The 13,036-nt window shown below is 45.9% G+C and overlaps 1 protein-coding gene across 2 annotated transcripts in view; it reads right to left on the bottom strand.

The window, feature by feature from the left end:
• Window positions 1-13,036, bottom strand: part of lrrc9 (leucine rich repeat containing 9) — an 18,932-nt gene that overhangs the window by 4,239 nt on the left and 1,657 nt on the right. For both annotated transcript variants that reach the window (XM_081725010.1, XM_035531275.2), the window contains exons 3-26: window positions 12,859-12,999; window positions 12,703-12,766; window positions 12,459-12,529; window positions 10,995-11,177; window positions 10,746-10,901; window positions 10,222-10,409; window positions 9,728-9,859; window positions 8,736-8,915; window positions 8,528-8,645; window positions 8,226-8,358; window positions 7,668-7,781; window positions 6,914-7,038; window positions 6,565-6,780; window positions 6,136-6,255; window positions 4,881-5,072; window positions 4,467-4,592; window positions 4,184-4,321; window positions 3,769-3,946; window positions 3,327-3,547; window positions 3,050-3,172; window positions 2,748-2,878; window positions 1,929-2,037; window positions 1,469-1,608; window positions 1,128-1,264 (exon numbers count right to left, since the gene is read on the bottom strand). In XM_081725010.1, coding sequence (XP_081581136.1) covers window positions 1,128-1,264; window positions 1,469-1,608; window positions 1,929-2,037; window positions 2,748-2,878; window positions 3,050-3,172; window positions 3,327-3,547; window positions 3,769-3,946; window positions 4,184-4,321; window positions 4,467-4,592; window positions 4,881-5,072; window positions 6,136-6,255; window positions 6,565-6,780; window positions 6,914-7,038; window positions 7,668-7,781; window positions 8,226-8,358; window positions 8,528-8,645; window positions 8,736-8,915; window positions 9,728-9,859; window positions 10,222-10,409; window positions 10,746-10,901; window positions 10,995-11,177; window positions 12,459-12,529; window positions 12,703-12,766; window positions 12,859-12,999 — 3,436 coding nt within the window. The remainder of the gene's footprint in view (window positions 1-1,127; window positions 1,265-1,468; window positions 1,609-1,928; window positions 2,038-2,747; window positions 2,879-3,049; window positions 3,173-3,326; window positions 3,548-3,768; window positions 3,947-4,183; window positions 4,322-4,466; window positions 4,593-4,880; window positions 5,073-6,135; window positions 6,256-6,564; window positions 6,781-6,913; window positions 7,039-7,667; window positions 7,782-8,225; window positions 8,359-8,527; window positions 8,646-8,735; window positions 8,916-9,727; window positions 9,860-10,221; window positions 10,410-10,745; window positions 10,902-10,994; window positions 11,178-12,458; window positions 12,530-12,702; window positions 12,767-12,858; window positions 13,000-13,036) is intronic.

Genomic DNA, 13,036 nt, shown 5'->3' with positions numbered 1-13,036 from the left:
TACCTTACAGCCTTACACCCTTGCTCCCTTACACCCTTGTTCCTTTACTCCCCTACACCTTTACACCCTTGCTCCCTTACACCCTTACAGCCTTACTCCCTTGCTCCCTTACACCCTTGCTCCCTTACACCCTTACTCCCTTACAGCCTTACTACCTTACAGCCTTACACCCTTGCTCCCTTACACCCTTGTTCCTTTACTCCCCTACACCTTTACACCCTTGCTCCCTTACACCCTTACAGCCTTACACCCTTGCTCCCTTACACCCTTGCTCCCTTACAGCCTTACTCCCTTACAGCCTTACTCCCCTACACCCTTACACCCTTGCTCCCTTACACCCTTACTCACTTACAGCCTTACTTCCTTACAGCCCTACACCCTTGCTCCCTTACACCCTTGCTCCCTTACAGCCTTACTCCCTTACAGCCTTACTCCCCTACACCCTTACACCCTTACTCACTTACAGCCTTACTTCCTTACAGCCTTACACCCTTGCTCCCTTACACCCTTACACCCTTACTTCAGTTTTTGAATTTTTTCCAGCCTGGGTAAGGTAAAGTACCTTTCAATGCAAAGACACCATATTACTCTGGGTACCACTGGGCTTGGGCTTCCATCCCCTCCCTACGCACACAAACACTGTCCCTAAGTAATTGCCCACTCTTCTCAGACCACCGCACTGGAAAACGTTTACCTCAGAGAGAGTGGCAAACAAAGCCTCGGGTGGATCTGGGGGAGATTCTCCACAGAGATTCACCACAGCATAGCTTCAGCACTGCCATTAATTACAACGAAGCCAACTTTACACTGAACTTTACTTTCATAGTTCTCTCTCTCGTGCTCATTCTGTCTCACTCTCTCAGTTACCCACTATCACAGAGTCCCAGTCGGATGGCTATGCCATTAGTGCAATAGTCTTCTAAAGAATGGAGAACGAGAGGAGGAGGAGGACAGAACGAAAGAATGGAAAAGGGAGAGACAGAGGGGAACAGACAAAGATAGTACGCAGATGTCATGGGAACTTTAGAAAGAATTCAAGTGGTTTGAAAAATTTGATTACTTCAAAGAGTGAGTGTGTGTGTGTGTGTGTGTGTGTGTGTGTGTGTGTGTGTGTGTGTGTGTGTTACCCTGGAGGAAAAGAGCTTTGAGGTTGGTCAGCCTGCTAAGCTGTAGTTCACCCAGACTGGAAATGCTGTTATGACACAGATGCAGCTCTTCCAAGCTGGCCATCAGCGGCTCCAGGCTGTCTCCAGACACCCCTTCCCTGCAGGCAAACGGTAGGAAACAGTGCTTCAGCAAGAGCTATGCTAACGTGGACTTATTCTGCCATCTAGTGGACAGGAGAGAAAATACCTCATTGGATGAAAATTATGTATATTTGAGTTGCCTACAGACTTTCTTTTGTTTTTCGAATGTCCATATGTGGGATGGGGGGTGTGTGTGTGTGTGGGGGGGGGGTGTTCCGTACCTGCTATTTTTGCTGTGGTTCTGCTGTCCATATCCACTGGAGTGGACTTTCTGGTAGAGCACCTGTCTGCTGCTAAGGTGAGTCTGGGTTTTCTGACGCGGTAGAATTGACTCAATGTGGTTGTAGTTCAGACATAAAGCCTATGTTTGTAATACACACATACACACACACACACACACACACACACACACACACACACACACACACACACACACACACACACACACACACGTCACAGTCCCACTACAACACATTTTATTGTTCAAAGATTCAGTACTATACCACTAAACTGCATGCAATATCTAGCATGCACTGCTTTTGACACAAAATTGACTACTGAGCTGCTATTGAACAATATCAAACAGACATTTAAACTCCACACGATCCCCAACACAAGCATAGACACAGACCCACATGGCTGGGGGTGTGGGGTATAGAGGGGAGTTGGGGCTACTCCCACCTTGACACTGGGCAGGTAGACAAGGCCACTGAAGGAGGTGAGATTATTATGCTCCAGATTAATGCAGCGCAGGTTCCCAAACAGATCAGCTGGAGCAAGATCTACCATCCTGCAAGAGTGAGGGAGCCAGAAACACAGAGAGCATCTGAGCTGTCAGTCAAGGAAGATTACTGTAAATAATCCAGCGTTCTTGCTCATAGCTAATTGCACTGTTTATTTGTGTTTCAGCGGTTATAATGTGGGTTCCTCGAGGTTTATGATAGAATGGGGAGTTCTATGGTTGGAGTTTTGGTATGTGCTAAATTCTCCTCAAACCAACTCTCACTACAGCCAGCCAGCCAGCCAGCCAGCCAGATAGATAGATAGATAGATAGATAGATAGATAGATAGATAGATAGATAGATAGATAGATAGATAGATAGATAGATAGATAGATAGATAGATAGATAGATAGATAGATAGATATTGGTTTCATTGGTTGTAGTTCGACATCTCACTCACTACCAGTCATAACCTGATCGCTTTGCACACTAGAGGATTTGGCCTCGCTGATATTTAGCTATATATATGGGGACTCTGCGATCGATTGCCTCTTGGCTTGTGTCTTTCAACAATTCACACATAGCGCTCGAGAGCGGATTTTCGAGCCCCAAGGGAACACCGAATTGCCTCCAATCTGGAGCTTTTCTCCCCGACCTCCAAAACCTGTTGCACATTGGGCTAAAATCAAAGTCAGGGTTAAAATCATGTAGTGTGAACTCAGCATAAGAACATCATAGCTCTAGATGTAGTAAACTATAGTCAGTGGGGCAAGTGCACCTGATGGAGCAGGCCGTCAGCTCTAGGTTCACTATGTCTCTGAAGTTAGAGTGGCCCAGCTTCTCAGCCACCATGTCCGGGATAAGTCTGCCTCCAAACAAATCCTTAGCATTCTCTGACTCGGCTAACTCCTGTAGCAACACACACACACAAACACACACAGGACAATAGTGTGCAATGGTGAGTATTTACATGTATTGAGTTTTGCAGTTCAAAGAAGCCATGGGGTGTTTGGGACCGATGACAAACGCGCATGTTTCAAGGAGTGTGTCAAGGGAGAGTGGCGAGGAGGCGTGTCTCACCACAGCAACACCGTCCAATGCTTTAAGGGAGGGCAGGTGGAAGACCACGTATGCTCTGTAGTTCTCAAGCTTCTTCACTAGTGGGTTCCCCAACAAATCCAGAATAATTAGGCTGCTCAAAGCCTGGGAGAGGAAGACCTCATTCTGTTACGATTGGCTCCACTTGAAAAGCAATGAACACACCGTTCAGAGCAGTCAAAAATACTATAGGCTTTTTTTTAAATGAAAAAATACTCACAATTCCACAATGCATACTTTAACAAACAGGGCCACCAACCTTCAGGTGGTATATGTTACGGGAGGTGCTGATGTCATTGTTCCCAGCGTAGAGCTCAAACAGGGAGCGTGACCTCTGAACCCCGTGCAGGGAAGAGATGCAGTTGCTCTCGGCAGACAGGAAATGGAGGTTAGGCAGGCAGTCCAGCACAGAGCCGTCCAAACTCTGGAGCTGGTTGCAGTTGATGTTTAGACGCACCAAGTGCTGCAGCTTATACAGACCTGTAGGAGACATGCACGCACGCACGCACACACACACACACACACACACAAATGCATGTGCATATACACAGGCAAACAAAATCAGTTTATACAGCTGAGAATGAGAAAGAAAGTGAGGGAGAGAGAACATGAGAGAGAAAGACAGAATGAAAGAGAAGGAGAGATAGAGAGAGAAAGAGAGAGCACGAGGAAATGTAAGAGAGAGAGGAAGTGAGGAGTACCATCCAGACTACTGATTTTGTTATTGTTGAGAGAGAGCTCTTCCAGTAGGGGGCAGTGTTCCAGGCCCTCGATGCGAGTCAGGTCGTTGTCGTTAAAGGAAGCCCAGCGCAGGCTCACCAGTTTGTCCAGGTTAGTGATGCGGGACAGATGCTGACCGTCCACATTCAGGGCCGTGATCTGAGCAAAGGACAAATACACGGCAATGGTGACAGACATTACAGTCTCTGTAGGACAAACACACAGCAACGGTGACAGACATTACAGTCTCTGTAGGACAAACACGCGGCAACGGTGACAGACATTACAGTCTCTGTAGGACAAACACGCGGCAACGGTGACAGACATTACAGTCTCTGTAGCAGGGTCAACACATCAGCTGTAAATCTCATGTCTGTGTGTGTGTGTGATGTAAACCTTGGCAGCCCAGCCTGGTTCAAGCTCTGTGTGTGTCCAGGGTGAGGGCTTCAGGTTTGTGAGGAGCTGAGCAACACTGAGGAGACTCAGACATCGTGGACGCTCCACAGTGATACGAGAGTGAGCGAGGAGACATGCCTGTACACGCAAACACACACACAGACACACACAGTCTATGTCTATACACACAAACACAAATATACTATAACATGCATACGCACATACACACAGAGTGTCATACAAACACCTGAATCATAAACACATGGTCTACACACATACTCACCTGGTTGATTTTGGAGGTAGTGCTCATTTCTAAGGCAGCTGTAGACTCCTCTTCCGTTACTAACACACCATCCAGGTGTGTGAGCGTCTTGAGCCGCCCCAACAAAACCATCCTCACAGAGTCATGCTACATGTGCACACATGCACCCATGCACACACACACACACACACACACACACACACACAAACACACACGTTCTGATCTGAAGCTCCTCCAAGAAGCTAAAGCTCAATCTTACTATATTTCTGACTTCATGTTGTGAATATGAAGAGCAGGACGGCCTCCACCCGTCTGGAGTGAGACACCTCCAGGCCTCTGTTACATCATATTACTCTGTCCCAGAACACCCTGCTATAACCCCCCACCCCCGTCCCAGAGCTGGTGGGGCCACACCACCCAGCATGCTCTCCTCACCCGGGACCAGGGGTTGTGGCGGGTGTCCAGGTGGAGAAGGCAGGGCGCGTGCTTGCGGAGGACAGCCGCGTCATCCCTCGCCCGGGTCAGCTGGTTCCAGCGCAGGTCAAGATGCCTGAGACGGCCCAGGCTGTGGACGCCCTCCAGCGTCGCCACCCGGTTGAAGCTGGCATCCACGTTCTCCAGGCTGGGCTTGGGGGCCGCAAAGCTGGGGTTAGCACACGGATGATGGGCCATGCCCTCATGCACTCCCCACAAACGTGAACTCTCTTCCGGATGTGAGCTAAAACAGATTCCACTCTAAGAAAGCCTAAAATGATTTTGGATTTTTTTTTTTTTGTCAAAGGTTTTTGACAAGTCAGGATAATAAATGAGAAGTCAGGATAATTGATAATTATAAGAAGCAGTTTCTCCACCGTTATCTCCATCGATGGCTAAGTTTCAAAGTTCAGCCTTCTTGGTGATTTGAAACAAAAATGGCAAACTTGTGATTAAAGTACTGGCTCTTTTGGTTTTAAATCAAACCAGTAAAAGTGAGACAGGTGATATTTTTGCTCAGTTTGGATGATTTCAGAAGAGAGTAAATCTGCTTATGAGTGTACGTGAATGTATGCTTAGTGCATTGTTCTTTCCACTGGCTGTAATAATGTTGTAATCACAAAGCTTGTAATAGGGTCCCATTAAAACCCCATAAATCCTGTGTGTTATACCACATATATCATGGTGTGATAATATGTGGCTTCCAGTCTGTCTCAAGTGAACTACACTCCCCATAATCCCCCTGTCCATTCGCAATTCCCAGTCTATTAGCATCACCAGTGTCTAGTTCCCTTAATGTTGTCTATTTAAATCAGCTTTTAAGGTTGTTGATCTTTTGCTTGCGCTCCCCATTTCCGCTCTTTGACTTGCCTCCGTCTGTTTAGTCTGCCTTATTGTTTGTCTGTTTTGGCATTTGACCTGGACTGTTTTGGATCTCCCTTGCTCTGATTAAACTATTGAACTTCACCTGCGTGCGACTCCACTCTGCTCACCATACTTGACAAAGACAATTACACGTACACCAAAACAGAAGATCTCAAACCAGGGACAGGAACGTGTTAAAGCAGGTGTGGATGGGGAGACACTAGAACACTAATGGTAACTCCAAAAGATCCATATAAACCACATGGCCATATAACTGGACATCCCGAACCTGCACTGGTCAACAATTGCATGAAAATTAAGCAATCAACAATGAGGCATCCCCTGCTCTCACCAGGTGAGAGATGTCGTCCAGGTGGGTCAACTCATTAAAGCTGATCGTAAGGTGCCGGAGTGCAGTCAGGCAAGAGATCTCCTTCAGCTTGGTCAGGCTGTTGCCATGAAGATTCAGCACCTTGACAACAGAATCAATGCCAAATGTCAAAATTTCTCTTTTTTAATATTTATCAAGATATGTGGTTATCAGATTAAAGCTACTCTCAGGAGCTTTTTCTCAGGCAACTATCCAGGCTACCATAGACACAATTTACAAAGCTAGTTTTGCTATGTCCAAAAGACAACTGTTATACTGGCCATTGAAAACAGCCACTGTTCTTTCATTAGGTTATCGCAATCTCCATTAGCCCTGTGAAATAATGCGCTGATGGTAGCTTTAAGCTGTGGCATGGCGAACAGAAAGCATGGTGGTTGCGGCGGTGGTTACAGTGATCTGGCTGAGGACGTTGGCTCGGGCCGTGGCCAGGATGCTGAGCTCGTCCAGAGCGAGCATCTTGAGTCGGGGGACGAGGACGGGCTCCAGGGCCAGCGTCATCTCGTCCTGAGTCTGCTCGTAACAGGAGAGCGGCGGCACAGGGGCAGGGTCGACGGGGACAGGGGCAACAGAGCTGGGCGTATAGGGGCACGAGGCCTGGGGCGTGTCCTGGGGGGGGGTGACGAATGAAGCTTTTAAATGCTGAATTCTTATTCGTGTATGCAGAACACTGGTGCACTCAGGAAAATCAAATAACGATATACAAAATAAGTTATCATTTTTGTCCCTTTGTGTACATTACCTCTGTGATATACTCAAAGTCGATGAGATACTCGGGGAGAACAAGCTCATGGTCAAACACATACCACAGAGTCTGTTGCTGACTGCAGTCGCAGCTTGCCTGCTGTTCAGTGGAAAACAAAGTCTCTGAAACAAACACACACACACACACACACACCATCTTCAGCACTAGTTACTATTATATTAGTAACCAATCTGCAAATGGATCTGACTAAGGTTTTGTCAGACATGAAGTCAGAGGCTGTCAGGTCCATGCAGACTTTCACACTCTTGAAATGCAGCCAGACCTGTAAAGCTCTGGGACCTCTTCCAATCTACGAGGTTTCTGATATCTGATATCTGATAACTCTAAACGGTTTGGGTCAATTGAGCAGTGAAAAGGCCTTCTGTTACTGGAAGGTTCTGTCAACTGCAGTTTTCGCTCTTGTGCTGACTCATGATGTCTGAGTAAGATGAAGGAGGTTTCTCTTCCCCTTAATCACACATTATTCATTGTATTCAATGGCCTCGCTCTCTCTCTCTGTCTCTCTCTCTCTCTCTCTCACACACACGCACACACACACACACACACACACACACACACATTATTCATTGTATTTAATAGCTGCACACTCTCTCTCTCTCTCTCTCTCTCTCTCGCTCTCTCTCTCTCTCTCTCTCTCTCTCTCTCAAACACACACACACACACACACACACACACACAGAGAGACACATACCTCTGTCTGGTTGCTGCTGAGTGGTAGTGAGTTGCTTACCACTGGCCTTTTGATAAACTGAGTGAACTTTGGGGTAGAGGTCAGGGTCCACTGGAACACCATCTTTCACTGGAACACTGGGGCCTAAGAACACTTTAGAGACAATCAGCTGACCTGAGACATACACATACACATACACCACACACACACACACAGATACACAACCAAAAAAAGCATTTCAGAATGACCCCATCATAGACCCACAACACAGAGAATTTTCAGGAAAATAAAGAAGGAACTCTTGCAGTGCACATGCCTTCCCTGCTATAACAGTGCTAGAGCAGGAAATAGACTTTGCAGTACTGGGACTGGGAAGCCCTACTCTAGAAAAATGACAGTTGATCTAGAACCATGAACCGAGAACCATTTGTCTAGAGCAGTGTATCCGCAACCTCACTGTCATAAAAGCATTACACAACACATTTCAGCATTCTCGCCTGCTCTGAACACACTGCTATAGATAACTTGACTGCTCTAGACATTTAAAGTTCAAGACACATAGCACTGCTGCAGATAGCCAAGTGCACTGAAGTGGGTGTAGCATGGGGAGATCCAGACCGTGACGGAAAGGCAGAGGGTCTGGGGGTTTGACACTCTGCTCGGCAGCCTGCCTCTGGGCATGTCTGATACGTAGCTGTTCACACACACTCACGCTGTTAGTGAGTGGCACTGCTCTGTCTCTGCCCACAGCCTGTGGAGCACAATGACACACATGCATGACATGGTTGCTCATAATGCCGGTGATGTAGGGTTTATGGAATGTCTGAAGGAGTTTGCACTTTCAATCCCAACAGTGAAAAGGTTAACACAGTAATGCCCAGACATTGTCTAAGTCCTCTTGGCTTTGTGCTGTTCAGTACCTCAAAATTCTCAGCTGATCTAAAACCTTCTTCCAGGATTTGAAGAGACTCATTGTTCTCTGTGCTTTGCTCAGGATCTGGCACATAGAACAGATACTCCAGCCAGCGTTTGTAGTTCCTGACACACAAACACACATCCATTACGTTGCCTGCTCAGCAGCCATTTTGTTTCAGGAAGTTCTAGTTTACAGGAGCCTGACTGACTCACTGTGACAGCAGTGGCGACTCATCCCTGTCCAGCAGGGAGTGGAGCTTGTCCTCGAACCGCAGCCGCAGGGCACAGTTGTGGATGCGCATGATCCGATTGATCTTAATGCCAGTGATGTTGTAGGGTTTGTAGTCCCAAACACAGAAACGAAAGAGCAAGAGATCATAGCAGGATTTGAACCTGAGTGAAACCAACAGGAGACAGACGGACAGAGAGAGAGAGAGAGAGAGAGAGAGAGAGAGAGAGAGAGAGAGTGAGAGAGAGTGACAAAGAACAGCTCCAGAGCCAGATCTTGAAGACCCTAAAACATTATTGATTGTAGCTCCCGTATCACCTGAGGCAGGTAAACACCACCCGATTAGCAGCGAGCTACAACCAAAAGGTTGGGCAGTGAGTCGGCAGGGATCCTACAGGCCAGGACTGGGACACACTGATCTGGAGTCCTCACAATGTTTCCAGTGGTACATGATGATGGTGGTAATGGTGATAGTGATGGTGACGGATATTACGGTAATGGTTATAGCAGTAACGTAGTGTGATGGCTGTAGTGTGGTAGTCTGGTGGTAATGTAATGTGATGGTGGTGATGGTGATGATGATTTTAGTGATGGTGGTTGTAATGGTGGTAATAGTGACTGTTATAGTGGTGACAGAGTTGGGGGTGAAGGTGTTGTTAGTGATAATAATGATTGAGATGGTGGTGATAGAGATGGGGGTGGTAGTGGTGGTGGTGGTAATGATGGGGTTGTTGGTGTAGGCAATAATGGTGGTCAGAATGATGGAGCTGGTAGTATTGGTGGTGGTGGTGATTGTGGTGATGAAAATGATGGAGGTTGTGGCAATGGTGGTGTTAATCATGGTGGCGATCAAGATGGAGTAATGGTGGTGATGGTGATGATGGAACTTGTGGTAATGGGTGGTGGTGCTGAGGATGAAGACGATGGTGATTATGGAGGTTGTGGTAGGTGTAGAGGTTATATTTGGGTGGAATACCACACATCGCTGGGGTTTCCTTCTTCAAAGCGAATGTTTCCCACTGTCTCCAGCTCCATCACCAGGAAGTGAATCAACAGCTCCTTCCTGTCTGAAGCCAGTTTGATGTCCTGCTGAAAAGACTCCTCCACCCTGAGAAACACAATGAATCTTGATACAATACTTACCATATCTGTATGGCTCTCTTTGGGTTTATTCGTATGGTTGATATGGTTTCAGTGACAAGGGCCATATGACCTGACATGTACATGCGTACATGGGCAGGCTTATACTGTAGGTCTCAATGTCCAAAATATTATATCTGTATCAAAACTGCGAAACTCCCAAGTAAATCATGCAAAAAAAAAAATTTAAATCACATGGATGGTATCTGCTTGTCACGGTAATGTTCTTTACATTCCAATTTAAGGAGCTGAACAGTACGACAAGATATTCTTGCCACAGACATATATGTACACACACACACACACACACACAAACACACACTCACTCACTGCTCTAATCGCTGTTCCCAGATCTTAATGCTTTCTCTGACTGAGTCCAGTTTGTGCTGTACTTTCTGCTCATATCCAAGGTCCACGCGGTTAGGGAGTGGATCCCCAGCGTCACGTAACTCCACAGCCAGATCTTCCTCCCAGAGGCGTGTAGACTTCCTGCCCACCTCAGACAACTCCCGCTCTAGCTGAGAAGGAAAGGCGTCGGTTCTTTTAGGGTGTAGAGTATGTGCTTCTTTTTAGAAACTCGGTGATCACAGTGGTGCATGTATACCCTATCCTGTGTGTCTGGGTGTGCATATTTGTTCAAGCATGGGTATTGTGCTCTTGTTTGTGAATGTGTGTATTTGTGTTTACTCACATTTGTAAGTATGTCTTTATATACCTAAGTGTTTATACCAGTCTTGTCATATTTGCAAATGTGACTGTTGATGTATGCGTGTGTGTATCCTCATATGTGTGTCCTGGGTATGTGCGTGCGAGCGCGCGAGCGCACGTGCATGCGTGCGCGCGTTCAGCCTCACATTTTTGAGTGTGTAGCTGAGAGTTCGGATCCTCTCCTCAGGCAGTTTCAGCTGCACTGTCCTGTGCTGCAGGAGTCTCGCTTTAGAGTCATCAAACTGCCTCTGAGCCCAGCGCACCCGCATATTGTAATACATCATCTTCTTCATCACCGTGGACTGAAACACAATATGCCTGCATTACTTTATCACACACACACACACACACACACACACAGACACGCAGAAACACACACACACACATACACATACCTCAGCTGCCTCTTTGATTAGTTTGCTGGAGACGTCGTAGGAGTCCAGCCTCTGCAGGGCAGGCATGTGGTACAGCACGTGCGTGACATAGTTACACAGCAGGCACACAGGGTTAGGCTGGCACAGCGGGTCCTTCAGGCCCAGCTCTCGCAGTCCACTCAGACACGCCAGCCGCGTCAGCTCCTGCCACACCCCAGGTAGCCGGTAGGTTAGAGGCAGTGGGTACAAGGCACACACTCAGCCAGCACCAGCACCTCAACCCAGCTTTCTACAGCCACACCCAGTAGGGTCTCTTTGCAAAGCCTATGGTTGGGGTTCAGGTTTGGACCTGTGATGGGATTGGTCAGCCTAGTTGTGGAGAACGAACAGGGTATCTTCTTGTTGGATTCTATATGAGCTTTGAGTTTTATATGACATGAATCATATGCCATGTGTGAAAAATAAATCTCCTTTCCTCACTAAATACTGTGGATCCAGAATGTATTCATACAGATACTGCTTTAATCGTCTTTTTTTTAAAGTGATTTCGCTTCAATAATTTTCAAGGAGATTTAAGTTTGTGAATCAAAGCATATAAAACAAATAGCAATGAGCCTGCTACAATTTGCTTAATATCATATTTTAGGAAAAACCTAACACTGAAGGAAAATCACATAACCTGACAATAAAAAAAAGTAAACTTTACTTTCTGGAGAACAAAAAGTATAGTAAAAGTAAAATTCAGAATAGAGTAAAAACATTCTTTGTGCTGTCTCTGTGTGTGTGTGTGTGTGTGTGTGTGTGTGTGTTTGTGTATGTGTGTGTGTGTGTGTGTGAGAGAGAGAGAGAGTGTGCATGTGTGTGTGTATGTGCATGTGTCTTGGGAAGATACAAGGAATCGACAGACATAAACAAAAGTGATGCACAAAGCCAGGCCTGTCAATCATCCCCCCTCCACAGCACAGCACAACAAAGACTCTGATTCAGAAAAGGCTTCCAAATTCAATACGACCAACTCCTGAGCAGGAAAATTAGCTTCTGTCTCATTTTAAATGTGCCTCTGTGATTCCAGGGCAAAAGACAGAGGCAGAAAGGGAGAGGGAGAGAGAGAAGAATGAAACAGAACATTACAGGGCACTTTGAAAGAGCCACTCTATCGCTGTAATAGCATAGGTCGACAAGTGAAAGCGTCCGTTCCGTCTAAAGAACCTGCTCTTCAAATCAGCAGATCCATTCACACCACTTTTGGCTGTGAGCATTCATCCACAATTAGCTACAGTGATCAGATCTGCACAGTTCAAAGTAGGAAAGAAATCGTCAACTAGCTCTGGAAACAGACCACCTGTAATAACATGGTATGAAAGGCAGGCAGTCAACAAAAAGCAATCAGGACATTTATTAAAGAAAAATGCATTTTATTGATAAGGGGACCATCTTTTTTTTTTTTTTCCAGGGCTGACTTAGTGTTAAAAATCTTATACGCACCTTAAAGGAAATGATCTTGTTCCCTGATAGATTAAGAATTTGGAGCTTGTTATTCTGATCAAGGCTGTCTCCTAAAGAACATAAACAAAACAAAAAAACATTCAATAGCTCATTCATAATCATTAATATTTTTATTACAACAAGGATTATTGTAGTATACCATTTATGCAAATGAAGTATCAGGGATAAAGCTAACAGTTGTTATTATTATTATTATTATTTATTCTAAGTGCACCATACCTACCAATTGTTTTGATTAAATTATCAGTAAGATTGAGTTCCCTCAAGTTTTCAAGAGAACTCAAACCCTGTGGCACAGGTAGAGAAGGACCAAGTTATGCAATGACTTAATGGCTATGAACATGTGACTAGAACATACTGGCTATGAAACAGATAGTACCTTAATCTCAGAGATTTGGTTACTGTTGAGCCACAGGATTTGCAGGTTGGTCAGGTGATCCAGTCCAGTGATCTCACTGATTTTGTTGTCATAGAGAAAAAGTTTCTGCAGCTGTGTGCACTTTTCTAGCCCTGAGATTTCCTACAGCACCATAGCACACATGAATATAATGCCATGA

The sequence above is a fragment of the Electrophorus electricus genome, chromosome 12 (assembly GCF_041902795.1).
Source record: "Electrophorus electricus isolate QZ-2024a chromosome 12, ASM4190279v1, whole genome shotgun sequence".
Lineage (NCBI taxonomy): Eukaryota > Metazoa > Chordata > Actinopteri > Gymnotiformes > Gymnotidae > Electrophorus > Electrophorus electricus.
This window is presented reverse-complemented; position numbering and strand designations above follow the sequence as displayed.